The sequence below is a fragment of the Ictidomys tridecemlineatus genome, chromosome 3 (assembly GCF_052094955.1).
Source record: "Ictidomys tridecemlineatus isolate mIctTri1 chromosome 3, mIctTri1.hap1, whole genome shotgun sequence".
NCBI lineage: Eukaryota > Metazoa > Chordata > Mammalia > Rodentia > Sciuridae > Ictidomys > Ictidomys tridecemlineatus.
The window spans coordinates 190,195,491-190,215,845 of NC_135479.1; the positions used below are offsets into that span (position 1 = coordinate 190,195,491).

The window sequence follows — 20,355 nt, forward strand, 5'->3', positions numbered from 1 at the left end:
AACACTTACAATACACATTACTTTGAAATCACAGTTAAATACAGCCTTTGAAAATTAAGTTGGGAAAATAGAATCCATTCAATAAACTTTCCCATCTGACTCTCTGGAATAAAAACTCCTGTAACTTCCATTAGTCTTAAATGCCTTCGGCATTCACTTGGCCTCTGGGTACACAGTAACCTTTCTAAAGGTCTCCCCAAGGGATATTTTAGTCATGCAGCCATCTCCTTGAACACAAGTAATGACAAACAATAAGCTAATTCTCAAAAAGTTTTTTTTTTAAAGTCATTTTTACTACTTTTAAATGAGTGTGTTTGATGCATGATTTTGGTCCCCCTGATTAATGGTCACCGCCAGCCCAGCTTCTGGAGTTGTAATGTTTCCGTGAGCTTCCCTCCAGCAGAGCTCAACCATTAATCCAGTGGCATATGTCAGCTCAGCAGAGCAAGGTCACTCTTCTGCTTCAAGGGGAACCTTTTTAGAAATAATAAAACTGACAGAAAGTTCTTTTTTGCATGCTTTATGCCACCTGAGGTTGAGTGCTGCAGTTAATATCATAAAGCTTATAAACATTCCCATCTCAGGCAGCACCCGCTGCCACCAGGCCTAGGAATTTAAACGTTTTTTTCTTAGTAAGAACAGACATGTTTATGTGGGGCAAATATATGGTATGTTCTACCAAACAGAGAATGTATGGGTGGAAAAAAATAGGAGCAAATTTGTACTAGGATATTTGGAAAAGATGATTGCGTTCTATAACTTACTTGTTGTGGATTACACTTATTTTCCTTTCAGCAAATTTGGATTTGACCATATAAATATTTCATTCTATTGAAGGGTAAATAGTAGTGAAAGAAACAAACTCAGTTTATGATAATAGTACTGTTGGAAAGGAATTCAGTTTTTGAAAAGTGTGTGTGTGTGTGAGTGTGTGTGTGTGTGAGAGTGTGTTTTGCAGTGCTAAGGATCCAAACCATGGCCTCACACATGCTAAGCAAATATTTTATCCTAGACACAAGAACTATATTTTTTAAATTATAAATATTTGTTTCATTGGTAAAGGATACATTTAAAATTAATAGGCAATTATAATGAGATATTCATAATTTTCAAGTAATTTGATATTTGTAGATAGCCTAACTTAAACAAATAAAAAATCTGTCAAAACACAAAAGATAATGGCTATACAATAACAAACAAAATAAAGAAAATATAGCCATAAATGTTAACAAATTTTATACATTTACTTACATATTTTTATTATTATTACTTTTACTTATTTAATTGAGAAGTCAGTTTCATAGCTGTAACAGTGCAAAATAGTCAGAAAATTTCAATTTTCTTTTTGAAACTGAATATCTAATATCATATCACTATGTATTATAAAACAAAAATTTATGCAAGGTCAATCTGCCTTGAATCTTATACTAGAAACTTTACTGAGATTATGAATAATATTGGAAAAATGCATTATTTACTTGTCTTCACTTTGTTATGTAGAGAAAAGGTAGTGGAAGTGACACTGGTTGACAACTCAGGTCAGTCCTAGAGTGTCAACACTTTGATCAGGTCTTTATGTCCAATGCTGAGCCCTTCCCTCAACAGGTGCAGAAACTTTTTGAAGCTTGGAGCAATAAAACACCTCTGGGAAACTGACTCATAAAACAAACTGATAAAGTACCAAACATGGCAATACCAAGTACTGATTTGCTATGAAAAATTCTTCTGCCAAGAGGATTGCATATTCCATTTGACTGATCAAAGAATCGTCTCCCTGGAAGAAATGGTATATGAGATAGCAGATCATGGCTGAAAGTTTACTTTATTTGTATAGTAGAGTCATAGTGAAGTCAATTAGGTGGTATCAAGACTAGAAATGTGGAATTATCATAATAGCCTGAAGTACACATCTCATCTAAGTTAAAAAGTCTGCTGAGCTAAATGGGATATTTGCTTTAGTTACTCTGTATTTTTCTGTACACACAGTGGCAAATTTCTACTCTCCCACACATTTCTAAGCAAGACCCTTTGGCTAACACGTTTTTTTGTCCTTCAGTTAGATTATAATGTTTGATTATTATTTTGTTTCATTACATTCTGTTTCTAGAAACGGTTGCTTTGTTCTGATGTGGGTGTTACCAGATCCTTATCACTGACCCATTTACAAACTGTGCTCTACAGTAGTTACTTCTGTAAGTGAGTAAGATTACCCATTAGTCATTCCACACTCATTATAAATACATTGCGAAATCACTACTATTCTCTGTTCTATAAATGTTTTTGGTGGCAGCCAATATGTAATAGAAAGCACATGGAGTCTAGAAGTCAGACGGACTCTGTTTATTCCCTCTTGAATCCCCCCAAATCCCAGGGATACAATTATGAATAAGACATATCACTTATTATTGATAGTGGATCTAATTGGTAGAACATAATGAAATAAAGTGTGGCAAAAGAAGAAGTAGAGGTGTGGAACAAGTTCTATGAAATTAGAAAAGAGAGAGATTACACTATAAGCAGATATACACTATAGGTAGGAAATTTACATGTGCTAATTAGTTTAATTCTCACATCTACCCTATGTAACACATTTCAATGCTTCTCCTTTTCCTGATTACAACACTAAGGCTTAAAAGAGGTTTAATAAAATGTTCAATGCCCCCCTGGTTAGGACCTTAAAACCCAAGCCTATATGAGCTTAGTCCATGTTTCCTAATATTCTGCCAGACTGTGCCCCAGTACTCTGCCTTTGGCTAACCATTCAGGGTTTTCCTGAGAGGATGACAGTCCAGCTACGTACTCAAATTGATGAGTACATGAGTTGGAAAAAAATGTACAGAGGCCTTCTAGGCTAAGGGAAACAGAACAGAAGAGCATGAGTGGGCAGAGCATCAATAGCATGGACCTCACCTGGAATACCTGGTATCGGGGCATAGACAGGTATCTATGAAAAGCACCCCAGATGATTCTAATATGTGGTCAAAAAGCACTGGTCCAGGGGGTAGAACAGATGTTTTATTTTTGTTAATTTTCAAATGATTCTTAATGGAGGCCTATGGGGACATAATAGAGGTATATATGGCTGAGAGAAAGAAAAGAACAACAACAGAATACTGGAGATTATATGAAAAGTGGGGGGAGTTCAGTAGGAAGTCCAAAAATGTGGGCTAGCAACAGAGGGTCAACTGAAAGGGGTGAGCAATCTAAGGTCACTGGAAGGAATGATGCAGCTGAAAATTAAGTTCTTACCCTCGTGAGTAGCAGCTGAGTTGTTTCCCCCCAAATCCATATATTTGTGTACTAACTCTCACTTGGTACCTTAGAAGGCCACTATATGTGAAGATAAGACATCAAAAGTGATAATTAAGTTAAAAATGTGGTCATCAGAGTGTGTCATAATTCAATCCTACTGGAATTCTTATATCAGGACACACACACAGATGATATCAGGATACACAGAGAGAGAGAGAGAGAGAGAGAGAGAGAGAGAGAGAGAGAGAGAGGGAGGGATCAGGGGCATGCATGCACAGAGGAAGACACAGTAGGAGGAGGGTGGCCATTTTCAGGCCAAAGAGAAAGGCCTGGGATAGATCTTTTTCTTATTGCTCTCAGGGGATACCAACCCTACTAGCGCCTCAATTTTGGACTTTCAAATTTCAAACTGTGAAAAAAAAAATTCCTGTTTTATAAGCCACCCAATTTGTGGTATTTTGTTATAATAACCCCAACAAATTAATGCAGACAAGGTGTCAACTTTCAAAGCTCTTCACATGAGAAAAGGGGCCTTAGCCAGTGTTTGTGACAAATGGTTTTACAGGAAAATTCCTTCATCTATCACAGATGAAGCTCAAAGACTTCTGTCCTTATTAATTAGTTCTTAATGAAGGACATTTTTGTTCCCAACTAAGAAGCTAATATAAATGTCTTCTTGTTAAAAGTTCACCTGAATACTTAATACTACCAAGAAGGAAAAATGGATCAGTTTGGTAATGCTAAATTTGAAAATCAGGTATGTAGAGTACGGACTTGATTTAAACACACACACACACGCACACACAGACACACACAGACACACACAAATCTTCATGAATAACAAAGCCTGATTAAGTTAATTTATCAAATCAGGTGCATTAGTAGTCAAGGTAGTGAATTTATACTCTTCCTATAAGAAATACTATCTAAATTGCAAAACAAAGGTGAGACTGCATTCTGTCATTTCTCCTAGCCATTTATCTTCTGATCTTTCTGTATATTATTGTCTAGGCACTTCTCAATCTATTTGGTCCCAAACTTTTAGATAACTTCTTGGGATAAAATTTGATTACAAATTCATATTACATAAAATGGAAAAGCTATAATGAATTGGTATTTTTTCAGAGAGAGTTGTTCATGGTTAAAATTTATTTAACATTTTAAATCATTGTAATATGGTGAAATTAGCAAATTAATGGCTTCATTCTTTTGAATTTGAAGGGATCTGAAAATTAAAATCAAGTCCAATAAAAATTTTATTTTGAAATAAGAAGCAAAAGCCTTTGGAAAGAGGCACATCAATGTTGGGGTGAATTTTTGGAAGCTGTGAAGAGCACATTGAAGGGTTTCATTTCTTCTTGAAAGGTAGGCACCATCTGAAAGCAAGAATGGTACAAGGTAGGGGCAACCTTTATATCTACCATCTTTAAAATGCATTTGGTAAGTTTTCCTTACATATTCAAAAGGAAAAAAAATATGTACAAATTGATCCCAAAGCCTTCTCAATTGATCCGCAAGCCTTCTCAAGAGCCCACTTGCCCTGCTCCTTGCCTTGTCTGCCTGGTTTCTTTCAACCTCCTAACTAGTCTCCTCCTTTCCTCTCTCAGTCCCTTTAGTGAATTTGAAACAGAAAAACCAGAATAAATGCTCTAAACTTTAAGCCAGATCTTGTCACTTCTCAAAATCTTCCAATTCTATTTAAAATCATTTTATCAACCTAGAAAGTTTGCTTTGCTCCAGCTCTTTCTCTTTGTACTATGTTACTCTTTCTCTTGTACTATGCTCCATTTTTCAAACACATGAAGGACAGTTACTCCTCCTTCTGTCATGAATATAATTTTCTCTGCCAGTCCCATTGCCAGTTCCTTCCTTTTTTTTCAGGTCCTTAGTCCAATGGCCCATTGTCATAAAATCTTCCCTAATCCTAGGTTTTTGGATCCCTCTTCCCCATATTTATTTTTTCTACTTGGCACTTATGATTGCCTAGCAAGCTATATATCTAAGTATTCACCCTCATTCATTGTCTATCATCCTCAGTATGTATAAGACCTACTAGGGCAGGGATCTATGTTTTGTTCACTTCTGTGTCCCTAAGTATATAGGCCATTCTGCCCCAAATGAGAACTCAATAGATACTTGTTGCATTGAAGAATGAATGAATGAAAGGATTATTGAATTAATTTCTAAATGTTTTGAGGAGAAAAGTAGAAAAAAAAACAATGTCTTTTTGGAAAAATTTAAATATTCATGATGCTCTGCCATACCTTTTATTAGGTAAATCAGAATATTTGGGGATGGAATCCAGTCATCAGTATTTTTTTAAAAAGCTCTTCCATGATTTAGATGTTCAACCTAAGTTGAGAATCATCAATATGGACATCATTTCTGATTTTTAAAATGCCCACAGAATTTCTGACTGTCTGGTTAAAATGTATATTCTGATTTAGTAGGCCTGGCAAGCCAAAGAATCTGCATTACTAACACCTGGTATGTCAATGGTCCATAGGACAACATTGAGTATCACAATCCTAGTACCACATTCAATTCAATTTCAGGGAATCCTGGGATATCTTTTAATATATGGTCTATACTCCACTTTCTTCTGATTTGTCTTATTTTATTATACATTTGCAATGTAATTTACTTCTTGTTTTTTTTTCTTTTTTGGAAAACAAATATGACATAAATACTGAGTTAATGCATATGAGAAGACAACATTTTGGGAGATTTTTTTCTTGAAGGGACGGAAGCAGTGACCAAAGATAAAACTATACATTTATTCATGCCCCAATTTTTTAAGTAAGAAAAGGAAAAGAGTGAATCTAACATATTACCTATATTCCAATAACTTCATTTAGAAAGTCAGTCAAATAAATTAATTTAATGTCTAAGAATTTACAGCCCGAATGAAAAAGCAACAGGAGTATTTGTGGGGCAAATTTTAAAGCAGAAAAACTGTCCCACGAATCACAAATCAATGATTTTTATCAGTTATGATACTGTAGGCAAAATATATCACAACTATAGAACTATTTTCTCCCTTACAAATTGGAAGAAAAAACAATGCCCATCTCATAAGGGTCTTGAGAAAATTTTAAATGTTAATGAACACAAACCCCTCCTGTAAGTTCCTGGCTTCAAGTAAATACCAATACATGTAAATACTTCTCTTTTTTATACCTGGTTAGATAAGAGTTAAAATACATTTTAACATTCTGGATACAAAAAAGCAATGAAGAAAGCTCTTTAATGCCACAACTATGTGTCATCCTTGTCTAGGAGCATAAATTTGCACAGCGGGCAGTACAGTGAAAACAGCTCATAATCAACTCATCACCTCTCATCATTGCTAGGATCAAATGCAAATGGGGAAGAATGCCACTTCAGTCATTGCTAGTGAAAATTAGCATCTGTGACACTAATGGTGTCTCATTTAGTATGCACTTTAGATTAAAAAGAGCAGTAAAAAAAAAAAAAAAGCTATTTCAAGAAGTGCCATTATTCCAATGTTTCCCTTTACAATAACAGTGGTACTGGAATCTCCTTAACTCAAAGAAAACCTCAGTTAAAATTTATTAACACACATCATTAGTCCTAGCCAAATAAAGGCCAAGTTAATCTAATTAAAGCTACCAAGTTTTGTTTGTACAGTCTATTCCTTCTTTATTTTAGAAGTTTCTACCATTTTCTCTAACCTGGAACAAAGGTCTGCTATTATGTAACAATAAGCCTCTCTAGGGCTTCTTGCACAACCTTTGTTATAGTGGAGTTCTTAAAATAAAACGATAAAGGAATCACAGTTCTATTTATGCACAAACTTTTTACATTAAACTAACAGTTCAGCTACCAAGAATTATGAAAGTACATAGCAACAGTAAGTGTCCACCCTTGAACCAAGCTTAATGTAGTAGACTCAAGAAACTGTCTTCACTTTTCAAATAGTTGTTGAGAGCTTACTATGCTGAAGGTGCTAAGCTAGTTCCAGTAGGAAAATGCATAGTTATGCTTAGTTCAGCATTAGGTCCAATTTTTTTTAACTAGTTCAATAATAAGAAAGTTGTATTTTTTGTTTTTGTTTTATCATTTGCACTTGTTTAAATTTGGGTGGATGGATACCTGGGAGATTTCATAGACTGATCTCCTGCATTTGGAGAAAGACATGGAGGACCCTTAAATTCTTTTCTGTAGTACAAAGGCTCTTAAAGATAATGCTCTCCTTGGTCCCTTTGAATTTATCTGACAATGAAGACAGAAACAGGGAAACCAGCAACAGTTCTTTTGCTTACAATGTCGATAGGATAATTGAGAAAAATAATATTGGCGATTGCCATCATGTGTATTCCACATGACACAGTTTTATTCTTCATATAATCATGTGTCTTTGTTTAAGGTAATTAACCTTCTGTAGGCTATGGGCTCTTCATTTATGAAACCAAATAGTAGTGATTCTCTCACAGAGTTGTTATAAATATTAAATAAATTAGTGTACAAAATCTGTAAGCACAGCAATTGGAATATAATCAACTATCAATAAATATAGGCAACAAAAATACAGTAGCTAAAAAAACCAAAATTATGTTCAATAATTTAAGCATTTGTAGAATCTACTATGATAATATTTCATTCAATATAAACACTGGATATGCTTTAAAGTTCTAAAATCACAGTTAGTATTGGACACTGAACATCACTGATAATAAGCTAAAAAACAGAATACAAGAAGGAAGGTACAATATGCCAAACAAGATTATTTTTTAACACATCTCACATATTTAACCAGTACTCCTCAATTTACTTTTTAAATTGGAACTTACCTCTATAACATACATTAAACTTTACTAACTTTCCAGAACATAACCAGTTTAGTATATAATAATAATTTTTCAAAGATTTTTAAATTGCCTTACAGAATATCTCTGGTCTCTCTCAGCCTATGCTACAAAATTGAATTCTATTAGTCTTACTTATTCACTATTTGAAGGAAAGAACCCAAAGCCAATATAGGGAAAGAGAGGCATAAAGGGAAAAAAATGTTATTAATCATAAAATTACAGGTGGCAAAATTGTATTTGGTGTTTTTATTGACTTTTTAAGAAAATTATTAGAGGATGTGTGGTTGAAGCTGTAATTTATTATTATTTTGTAGTGCTGGGGATCTAACCCAGGGCCTCATGCATGCTAAGCAAGCACTCTACTACTGAGCTGTATGCCTAGACCATGGTTACTTTTTAAAAACACTCATGGATATTTTATTAATAAATATTGTGAATGTAAGAAAATAGTATATTATTTTGAATATAGGATTCTTATAAAATCCATTACAGCATATTACATTCATGAAGGCTTTTAACCTTCTCACAACCATAGGTCCTATATGAAAATACTACTAATGAAGTCCTCCACTTATTTCCTCTTTCAATTTCAATTTATTTTTAACTGATACATAAAACATAAACATTTTCCATGTCTATGGATATCATGTGATGTTTTGATACATGTATACACTGTGTAATGTTGAAATCAAGTTAAACATATTTGTCTCCTCAAACATTAGTCATTTCTTTATGATGAAAACATTCAAACTCCTTCTAGATTTTTGAAATTTATAGTACTTTATCATAATGTATGTTCATCCTACTGTGCAATAGCACCCCAGAATTTCTTACTCATATTTATTGCTTAGTACTCATTGATTCTCCTTTTAAATAAATAGTGTCATAATGTTTAGTTGAGGTAACATTAAGAATAATATGCATTGCATTTGAATTGGGTACTGGGTCACCTGAACTATAATGTATGAATCTTAACAGGAGCTACATGCTTAAATGATAGTCCTCTCATTTTTAACATTATCACTTTTACCTACTTTAGCATTTATAATAATAACTTAAAAAAGAAATCCCTGTCTGAAATTTTGAGAATATTGTGCAAATAGTTCCCATATCAAGAGATGGCAATTGTCATCAGTAGGCAGTGATTTCCCATATTTCATACCAGTTTCTTGGTGGTTCTATCTTATGCTCTCTCTCAGTATATTAAGAGATTTGCTGTCTTCTTTCTCTGTAGGGATCATGATAACATCCATCTTTGTCATCCCTATGAACCCTGATTTTTGTACTAAAATGTGTAGAGAAATTTGCACAATAAAATAAATATGAATTAAAAGGAATTGTTTTTAAGACATAATAATTGGAAAAAGACTACTTCTGTATTAAAAAGAAAATAGCAAGCTGAGCTGGAATTTAAGGAAGACACACTTGTGCATATCAACTCACATATCCTTTTAAATTCATATAGATGAAATCATCTATCTAAAGAAAATGAGAAATCACTCATAAAAAGATAATGTTTCCAATGTGACTATATTCTAGCATATATTTTATTCTCTGACATATGCTTCATCAAATATATTTTCATTTAATGAATGAGGCAGTCAATAAGAAGAATAATATTTTACATTATTACAATAGTTACTGCTATTAAGCCAAATGATGATGATAAAGCATCATTTTGAAAAATTCATTGACATAAATAATAACTCACTATAGTTCATCAGATAGTGTAACTTAAAATTTTAAATATCAACTTTTGTAATTTTCCCCAAATTTGTCCTTTGAAAATGGACAGTTTTGAATTTCATAAAGTAAATTTTATATAAAATTAGTCCTACCTAGAAGTATAAGTAATTGTTTTAAAGTTTTTGTACTCTTTGGAAAATGTTAACCTAATTTTTATTTTTATTAGGAAAAAAGAGACAAAAATCATTCAGCTTTATCTTAAACTAAAGATTCTTGTCTACATCTTATCACATTTTTTATGTCAGAAAGAATTGATTTTAAAAATCATTTACTTTAAGTTTCCATAAAAAGGAAATAATTAACTTTTGTTTCCTTAAGAGTTGTTGTGTAGTAAATTCCAGAGTTTCAAAATATTGACCCTTGTTCAATATTCTATCAATTCAAAAGGTCACAATCAATTCCCAACCCGTTTCTCTCAAAATGGGTTCCTAACAAATAAAGCTTAATATCAAACAATAAATCAATCCTTTAAAAAGACATATGAACTCAGTTACTGTCTGTCTCACAAACAGATCAGAAATTTTATTTACATAAAAAACTCAAGAAATGTACAAGTATTAGAGAAAATTTCTGACATTGGTATTTTATATATATTTTATGTTTTAATGATTTTAGAGTTCTAAAATAGAATCTAAATTTTGTTATCCAGTGTCCTAAGTGACAATGAAATGAATAGAATAATAATAACAAAAAATGAATAAAATAACATTCTACATAATACTAAGTTGTCAAATACACCAATTGATGGTTTCTCAAAACACAGTCCAATTCTTTCTAGTAACAATGTTAATTCAAAAGAGTAAGTAGGAAAAACATCTCTATAACAAGCTATTAAAATTTTAACATAAAAATATGTTTAATAAAAGTATCTCCATTTTACAGCCTTATTTATAATCATTTTAAATATATTAAGATAAGCTAAGTTCTTAAGCGATAAGTCCTTTAGCAGACTGTCAAATAGATAGTGACAACCTCATATTTATAAAAATTGTGCAAGATTTCATAATATCACCCTCTGAGACCACCAAACTGATATACATGAAGTTGGTGATCTGAACTCAAACATCAGTTACATAAGTAAATGATCACATAAGTGTAAGACAAAACTGCAGAAACAATATTTGTCAGATGTTAACGTCTAACTTTGTAATTCAAGTTTTTCCCATGTTTGCCATGAAGTATTCAACTCTATGTTCAAATTGACTTATGACTGATAGGTAAGAACATTGTGTGTATATGTGTGTGTGTGTGTGTGTGTGTGTGTGTGTGTGTGTGTTTTCTGTAAAAGGTTTGGGTTTATTAAACCGTATATGAAATTACCTTACCTTTGGTTTTTGATGTTTCTCCTTCTCTGAAACATTAGATGGTTTTCTCTTCAGCATTTTGAATTCAGACTACTCCTAGTGAGTGCACTTTGCTGCTACAGAAACAACTGAAAACAGTCAGTAGTGTGCCGTATGTGATGTACAGCATCAGATAAGTTTAAACCTAGGGATCTGTAACTTCCTCCTTTGGTCAGGATATGACCTCAACATCTACATGGGTAAAGTTTTTTTTTTTTTTCCTTTCTTACCGTAATTCTTTGGTAACTCTTTATTGCCCTGTCTCTTCTATATACTGAAATAGGTTTTCAAATCTCCACTTTAACATGCCTGCAATGATCATAAGAGCCACAGTGATTTCAGAATAAGACTCATTTTCTTACTTTATATAAAGATAAAAACCTATTATACATTCTATAACCTTAGGGAAGAAGATGGGTAAGCCAAAAAATGAAACTTGAGACCTTGAATTTTTATTACAAAAAAAAAGATAACAGAACACTCAGGGTACTCAATTTTATGTTTGTAAATAAACATTGTTAGAGAATAAAATGAATTACAATGTAAACTATATTAGTTCTACTAAATAATAATTAGTTCTACTAAGTATGCATGTGTTTTAGAATACAGATAAAATTCATTAAAATATAAATGCGAATAGACTTAAGAATAAATGACTATGCTTATGTTACTTTTTAAATATATTGCTGTGTTGCAAAGCCCTGATTAATAAGGAAATCATTTAAGTGAACACCCAATTAAAGATGTCTTTCTGTTGTAATGCCATGTCCTGATGATGGCTATTCCAGTTAAGATTGGGTGAGTCAATAATCCCTTCAAATGAAGCACTCTCTATTATAGCTGGAATAGAGTTATATGACTTGAAAAGACTTTCCTCATCAAACGAGGGGGTTTTATACTAAAGTCAAGATCAAGATATCCTGCAGTAAAAAGAAAAAGTTTGAGCTTTCTTGTGAAGGAGGGTTTATCACAAGGAGACTCTCAGAATACTCACTGCTTCAATTAAAATGGACTGGTTTAAGAAAATCAACCCAGATTTCTGTTTATACATTTCCTGGGTTGAAAAGCACTACTGCCATATTCTTAATCAATAGCTTGCCAAATCCACTGGCTGTTTTTCAATGTTCCATCGCACCTCTAAGCTCCTCCTCTACAAGGTCCAGTTCTAGAGTTTATATTTCACTCATTCATGTAAGAAACATGAAGTTGTCTGTTACATGCTGTTTGACAATACATCAAGCATCTTGACTAACAACAACAAAAAGAAACACTGTTTTTGTTCTGCAATAGAATTGAATACTGACACTTGTCAAGTCTATAGGTAATATGCTTCTTCTACCAGATATTGAAAGTAGAATTATATTTTTGAGAATTAATGTCAGTATTTTCAAAACACTGACAGGGGAATAACACTGAAAGACCTGAGAATGCTGAGGCTGGGTAATTCCCTAGAAGTATGCCTGTTTTAAAACTTTCTGGTTGGGCTTCATTTAAAGGAGTAACCTAAGAAATATTTTATTCCAACACTTAAGAAATTGAAAGTCATGAAAAAATGTTTCTTAACTGAAACATTTGTACCCTCTATACCCCATTTCTTGATTTATGAATGAAAATTTAGTTCGATGAGTTCAATGAAATGGAAATGATAATGCTTGTATATACTATATGATTGAGTTTTGTTGAAAATAAAAGCTGATGCCTATAAAACCATACTTATGTGATTTATCATTTCAGGAAAAAATTATGTAAACATTTTTGTGGATCCTAAAGAAACAGGAAATATCAAATATGTCTGGGGTGGCTTTTACTATTGTTTGTATTTCCATAATAATAACTAACAAATAGAGAACACTCACATTCCTTCCTGGTGCCCATATCTGAATTGCATGCAGTTTTTAAAATTATCATACTAAAGCAATTTATATAACAATCTCAGTTTATGATTGCTAGCATTTGGTCATCATTACTGCCATGAGAAATATTTAAAATGTTAATAAAGTGAATATTTTCTTTCAACATTACAGATGGAAGGAGCAGTTTCTAATCTTTCTTCTCAGGAAAAATATTTTCTGCAGATTAGAAGACAAATATGACATTTGAGGTCCTACAATCTGTGTTGAACTCCTTGATGTTTTAAAAATCTTAGATGACAAGTGTCTAACAATCTATGTCTCTATCAATCCATTTCTATTTGATAATATTCTGAGAATACAGACCCAGAGTGATTCAGCAAGTTCAAACGTTAAGGGTGAACAGAACATAATTGGGGTAGAGAGTCAATATTGAGCACATCTAACTCATGATAATAATGAAGCCATTAGGCCACATGTTGCTTAAGACATGTGCTGAAATGGGGAAATTGCAAAAGTGCAGTCTCTGTGCTTTATTTTCACATGTTACCTTAACAGTCTCATAACCCAAGCAAGATGAAACAAGATTGGGACTTTGTGCCATATGTATTTTTTACTATCTGCGTCATAGATGGGTGAGTCAGAACGTTAAAGAAATTGCAATCAAATGAAAGAGATTGAAATGTATTTTATGGGAAACCAAAGTGAGGCATAAAATGATTATTTTTATTCCAACAAATATTTATTCTATAAAGCAAATATTTGTTGGATTACTTAAACAGAGATCATCAAATTCAAATTATGTGTCAGGGGGAAATTCTGGTTGTTGGTCTTGATCCTGAGACATTGTGAGATCCTTCATCTTCATTTCTCAGCTTTCTACTATCAAGTTGAAGAGTAATATTAGATAGCAAAGTTTTGATTAATCTAGTCTAGTTTTTTTAGGACATTAATATTTGTTTAAAGGATAAAGAGTTTCAAACTCAAACCTTTTAGAATGGGAGTAGTTCACTGCATTGTCTTAGTGGTTATATTTCTCTAACACATAGTCTGAGTCACACTCAGTCTTGACCTTCATGCGTTGTGACAATGAAGACCAAGAGCTATTTTAGTAACTATAGTGCAAAATACAACAAAATACCTCAAATTCTTATTGAAGGAGGAAAACAGATATTTTTCAAGAATTTGAAAATAATGGAAATAAGTTTGTTCTCATGGGCTGCAACTCTGAAAGTAACATTTAATGTAAAATAGACTAATTATACAGAGAAAGAATGGATTACATTTCATTCAAATATGTAAAATTTAGTCACTTATGATAAAGAAGTTAATTATAAAAGAAACTTAACCTTGATAGTTCCTCTTTCCTTTGTGGCCTGTCAGAGCAGGCTTCTCTTTTTAGTACAGGGAAGAAAAATTCATAGAAAGAAGTCCAGCAGTGTGGAGAGCCTACCCCAACAGCAAACCCGTCTCCACTCAGGATTTCCTGAAGCAATTTCACACTGGCTCTGATGAAGTTCTGCAGTCAATAATTCAAATGATAGTCTCAAGGTCTTATGGAGAGACTGTGGGTGTTACATTGACCTCTAGTTATCTAGTGAATAAACGTTACCCTGTTTGGATTCTGGGGTTTACAGAGGACTGATGGGTTGGCAGTCCTCTTGGGTCTATTGTAGGGGTAAAGGTGACAAGGAGTCAAGTGACTTCTCCATGGAACACTTGTATTTCTGTGCTCTCTGGAATACTTTACCTATTCTGTTTCAGGAGTTTTTTTTTTTTTTAACTAATCCTTTTATTTCCCTCTTCTCGAGTTCTTAAAGTTTTCTTTCAAGTCTACAAAAGAAATAAGTACCTTGCCTATTAATTTTTCCTAACATAGGCTAACTGGCCTTAGTTTTATTGCAGAGTTCCTGTATATTCACCAACAATGATGGGGTGATGCCTAAACCACTTCTCCTAAATAATTGGGAAGGTGGGAAGAGAATCTCCATTAGTTTCATCTCACATAGATAAAGGAGAGTTATAGACCCACGTATTGATTGTGAGTAGTATCCATTCAAGGTGAGAGGTTCAAGAAAAAGATGGCCTTAGTACTGCAAAACCTTAATTCTCCTGACAAGAAAATCCACTGTGTGAAGATGGATACATTCAGAAATTTTAGCTGCATTTCAATCAACAGTAAAATTTTTTGACTGTTTCTCTTTGTTTTTATTTTAAGCTCTACTAGAAAACGATGATTTGACTCCTCAGAATGGCATATATATTTAACAGGACAGAACATAACATTCCTAGGGACATCAAGCACCTGGAACGCTACAATTGCTATTTCTTTTTATAAACTTAAAATCTGCTATGGTATTTAATCAGCTTATTTTCCACAAAAAGTAATTTTATCTGTGTTGTGAATGAAATATGTTTCTGAGGTCTGAGTGGTTCTGGTAAGATCCGAGATATCTTGAGGAGAGTCTGGCCCTGAAACCTTTAATTCTTATTTTAAATTTCTAAATAGTTAACGTATTACATTAGCTTGTTATCTTTGTTGACAACAAGAAGAAATAGACAATTAAGATAAACAAAAAAAGACCAAAGATCTAAGATGAATGGTGAATAGAAAAACCCATACAGGATGAAACTTCCTTGAAAGAGACAACTTCTCAGGCCACATCTTTACATGACAAGATGTTTGAAAACACAGTATAAGTGAAGGCTGACTAAAACAAAAAAATAAAATGAGTAATGCCAGCTCAAAAGTGACTGAAAATATTAGGGGCACTAATAAGTTCAAAATAAATGTAAATTAATCAGATTACTTTGAAAAATTATGAATATATTTAATAATATATATATAATTTTAAATATATACTTGCTTAATGGTTTCAAATTCATATAAAGACTTAGATAAAAATATGCTAAAATAAAACTATCCATTTATGATTAAAAGTTTTAATATTCATAAAGTAATCCTATTCTCAAAATTACTAATATTAATGACAATGACCATCATTGTGAGTGCTTATTATATGCCAGGAATTATGCTGTTGGTTCATATATATATTACCCATGTAATCTTTACAACCTTTGTGAGCTGGTACTAATGCTATCATCCTTGAAGCACTAGAGTCAGGATTCAATCCAAAACCTCAGCTCATAACCATCACTCTATGTCATAACTATGTCTTGGCGTACTTACAGGAACTGGTGTAAAATGGCAGTGATTTATTTGGTGGCTAGGGTCAGTAATGGTAAGGGGTGAGGGGAAGGTAATGTTGAGATACTGGCAGCTGGTTGTAGAGAAAATTGATTGTAGCTTTACATTGCAAAAATAGCTGCAACTAGTAAGTCTGCAACCACTCCAGAATCCTCTTCTATAATTAAGATGCAGCACCAATAGGGACAAATGCTACTAACTTTCAACCCAAGCTACTTTGCTGTGACTCTTATCGTTCCTCAGTGCTAACCTTAATAATTTTGCTTATAAAAATCCGTGTAGGTAATCACGGTAGAAACACAAATTAGACGTGTTTATACTTTATGAAATTCCTTAAGTTCCAAGACTCTTGTTGCTATGATCGAAAGAGTGTGCCTTCAAAATACATATGTTGAAACCCTTGACCCCAAGTGATGGTCTAGGAGGAATAAAAACCTTGGAAGAGGTAAGTAGGTCATGGAGACAGAACCCTCATGACTGAGTTTAATACCCTTAGAAGAGAGACTGAAGAGATACTTTTTAGCCTTTCCACTCTGTGAGGACATAAAAAAAAAGGCACCAGCTACGATCCAGGAAATAGGCCCTCCCTTAACCAAAAACTGGAGGTGTCCTGATCTTGAACTTCTTGGCCTCGAGAACCGTGAGAAATACATTTTTGATGTTTAGAAGCCCATTCACAGTATTTTTTATACCAGCCCAAACACAAGAAGACACCTAGTGATGGCTTTTGATAAATCACCTATCTGTAAAATTGATAATGGTCTTTGAAATTATTACCATAAGCGTACTCCATTTTTCCTTGATTTGGAGTTATGACACTCTAATTTCTGTTTCTAAAGACAGTTTGCTCTTCCCTTCATTGCTGACTCATAAATTTTCACCAGTTTTACTTTGTCTTAATATCACATTAAAAGTGTGCTGATAATTTTTGCACTTAAATCCTTGTAAATGATATTTTAATTTTGTAAAATTGAAGATGCTTATATCAAATAAAACAGAAGTTCTTGGTTTCATTCTTTACTCCCACCTAGTCCTCCTATTTCAATTATTTTTCTGATTCCTCTAATATTAAGACCACTTTTGTAGTCAGCTAGATTGATTTTTCTAAATGATAGGCCAGTATTTTCTTGATTTATGTATTAGACATTAGCTATTGATTTCTATATTTGTCCTTGAGGATTTTGTACCCTTTCTACTCCCCACCTTCCTTATAATTATCTTGTTAAGTCATTCATCATTACTCACATTATCATTATATAAATAATATTGTTATATAAATAATCAAATAGTGTTTAGTGCTTTATATTTCTTTTGTCATCTTTATTTGGAAGTAATAACTGTAGTTATTTTTATATTCTTGTTTCCATTTATATTATTGCTAATATTTCCTAAATATATTTTCCAACAAATCTGTCAAGTGATTTGTTTTGAATATTTAATTTCAAATGTCATGTGTATAATTTCAAATGCTCAATAATTTCAGATTTATTTTTCCTTCTTCAATATAGTTGATCCTCACTAAAGTGCAGTAGAACTTCTCCTTAATCTCTTCCAATGCTCTCTGCTCTCTCATATCTTTTCTTATCTATTGTCCCATTTGCAGAAATAAAATTCTAGCCTGCAAATCATTATTTCTTAGAATTTAGAAGACCTCTCCAATTGTCTTCTGGTTTCAAGAGTTGTGGAAAGTCTAAAGCCTTTGCGATTTCTAATTTGTTGTGTATGGTTTATTTTCTATCTTCCTCTCAAATTTTCTTCCTCTTTTACTTTGTGTTTCCTTCATTCTTGATTTATCCTAAAAGGTCATGTTATATGTCTTCACAAGGGTTATTTTTTTTTTCATTCCATGCAAGTCTGCGATTCCTTGATCAATTTTTCATCTTTCTTTTTCCCTTCCTGAAAACGAACTAATCTAATGTTAGAAATCCGGGATTGATAATTTTGTATTTATCATAAATTCTTTCTGTTTTTTTTTCTTTGACTTTTTAAAAAACATTCTTGGAAAATTCCACTACTTTTTCCACTAATTATTATAAATATTTTATTTTAGCTGTAAGGCTTTTAGTTTGCAGAAGTTCTTTCTCAATGTTCTCTTCTCATAACATTCTGTTCTTAATTTTGGAAGAGACAGTAGAATGGTCTTGCATAAGGGTAGACTTTATCCAAACTGCCTGGTTTCAAATCTTGACTCTGCTATTTACTAGGAATACCCCTGCAAGTTACTTAGCCTTTTCCTAAAATGGGCATGACAGTAATGCCTACCTCGAAGATATTGTTATGAGGATTAAATAAAATACTTTTTTAAAAGCAGTAGAAATTGTCTACCATACACTAAATACTAGATAATAACAAAATAAATACATAAAATGTGTTCTCTTATGTCTCTGAAGTTCTTGAATTATAATTCTTAGAATTTTTTTTGTTTAATTGATTGCCTTTGTTTCTCTGTGATTTCTTTATTCTTTTTGCTTTGATTTCTGTCTTCCATCTTTGAGGCTATCATTAAATGTCTAATAATTTCTGGCTATTAGTACATTATAAGAGTGTGGTATAAAAACGCAACTGCAAGCTCAATGTAAAAGTATATGCTTGTCAAGTGATCAGGCAGCCAGGATTCTCTGTCATCAGAAACCCTCAAATGGCAGTTTTCTGGAAATCTTTTCTCTGAGACCATTCAAGTTCTGCAGGTAATAATATTTCCATGCTTTGCTGGGGCTGTGGAAGAAAAAGAGAAGCTCTTTCACAACCTTCAAATGATGAGGCTCGTAGGGCTCTGTGGTGCATTCATTTTGTTGCCTGTCAGATTACTGTTTTGTGCTAATCCTCCATTTACTTTTCATCATCCCAAAGATTAGCTGATGTCTTTTCCCCTATCCTTTTCCCAAATCTCTTTATTTCAGTAGGTTTGCATGTTTTGGGAAATGTATGTGGCTAATATGCAATTGTGTTAGCTTTTCACCACCATGACAAAGTACCTGAGAAAAACAAAGTATGAAGAGTTTATTTTGGCTCCTGATTTCAGTCCCTGGTCATTGGGCCCTGTTACTTTGGGCCTGTAGTGGCATAGTACTCCCTGTTCTAGAAGAGTCCCATTCACCTCAGGGCAGCTGAGAAGCAAAGAGTAAGAGAAAAAGGAGGAGACCAATATCCCAATATGCCCTCCAATGGTACACCTCCAATGACTTAATATCCTTTCACTAAGCCCCACATCCTAAAGATTCAACCATCTCATAAGAGTGCCACAGGCTAGCGACCAAAACTTTAACATGAGTCATTGGTGAGTGTTATGGTTTGGATATTAACTGTACCTCATAAACTCATATTTAAGGCTTGCTCCCTGATGTAGCAATGTTCAGAGACTGAGATTATGGGGAGTGACTGGATCATGAGGGCTTTGACCTTCTCAGTGTATTAATCAGTTGAGGAATTTATGAATGAAAGGACTGTTGGAAGGTGGTAGAAACCATAGGCGGTGGGACCTAGGCTAAAGGGAGTGGGTCATTTGGGGCATGCCCTTGGGGTTACATCTTATTCCTGGCCCTTCTCTCTCCCCCACTATCTGCCAAATCCTGTATGCCATAAGATGAGTATGCCCTTCCACTATGCCCTTCCACCATGATGTTCTGTCTCATTTAAGACTCAAAGCAATGGAACCCACCAACCATAGACTAAAACCTCTGAAACCTTTTTTCTTATCAGGTATTTTTTCTCAGTGATGAAAAGCTGACTAACACAGAGACCATTCAAGAGACAAACTACAGCAACTATATCTAAGCAAAGTCTAATTTTGCCAAATAAATTTCTTCACATTTTTAACTGTCAGTCTCATTTCACTCTCCCCTGTAAACCATTTGCATAACTATAACTTATTTGCTAAGCTCCTAATTATAGGAAACACAGAGCTAATCAAATAAAAATGATCCTTGTCACCACCACCTCTGCATTACAATTTTTAAGACTGATATGACAGAACTATTGGTGTGACATAGTAGGAAGGAAATAGGACTCAAGTATGAAGCTTTTCGATGGAATTCCATTCTCACATTCATGTTACTGTTCTCTCTGTATATTTTCATATTTTTCTTACAAGCACGTATACAAAAAATACCCTATGAAATGGCTTC

At 33.3% G+C, this 20,355-nt stretch overlaps 1 protein-coding gene across 5 annotated transcripts in view; it reads right to left on the reverse strand.

Moving 5' to 3' along the window:
- Window positions 1-20,355, reverse strand: part of Samsn1 (SAM domain, SH3 domain and nuclear localization signals 1) — a 143,565-nt gene that overhangs the window by 38,937 nt on the left and 84,273 nt on the right. The window contains exon 1 of one of the 5 annotated variants that reach the window (XM_005324308.4): window positions 11,156-18,860. The exons of the other annotated variants lie outside the window; for them this stretch is intronic. Coding sequence (XP_005324365.1) covers window positions 11,156-11,212 — 57 coding nt within the window. The 5' untranslated portion in view covers window positions 11,213-18,860. Of the gene's footprint in view, window positions 1-11,155; window positions 18,861-20,355 lie in introns of those variants that run through there. 5 annotated transcript variants of the gene reach the window in all.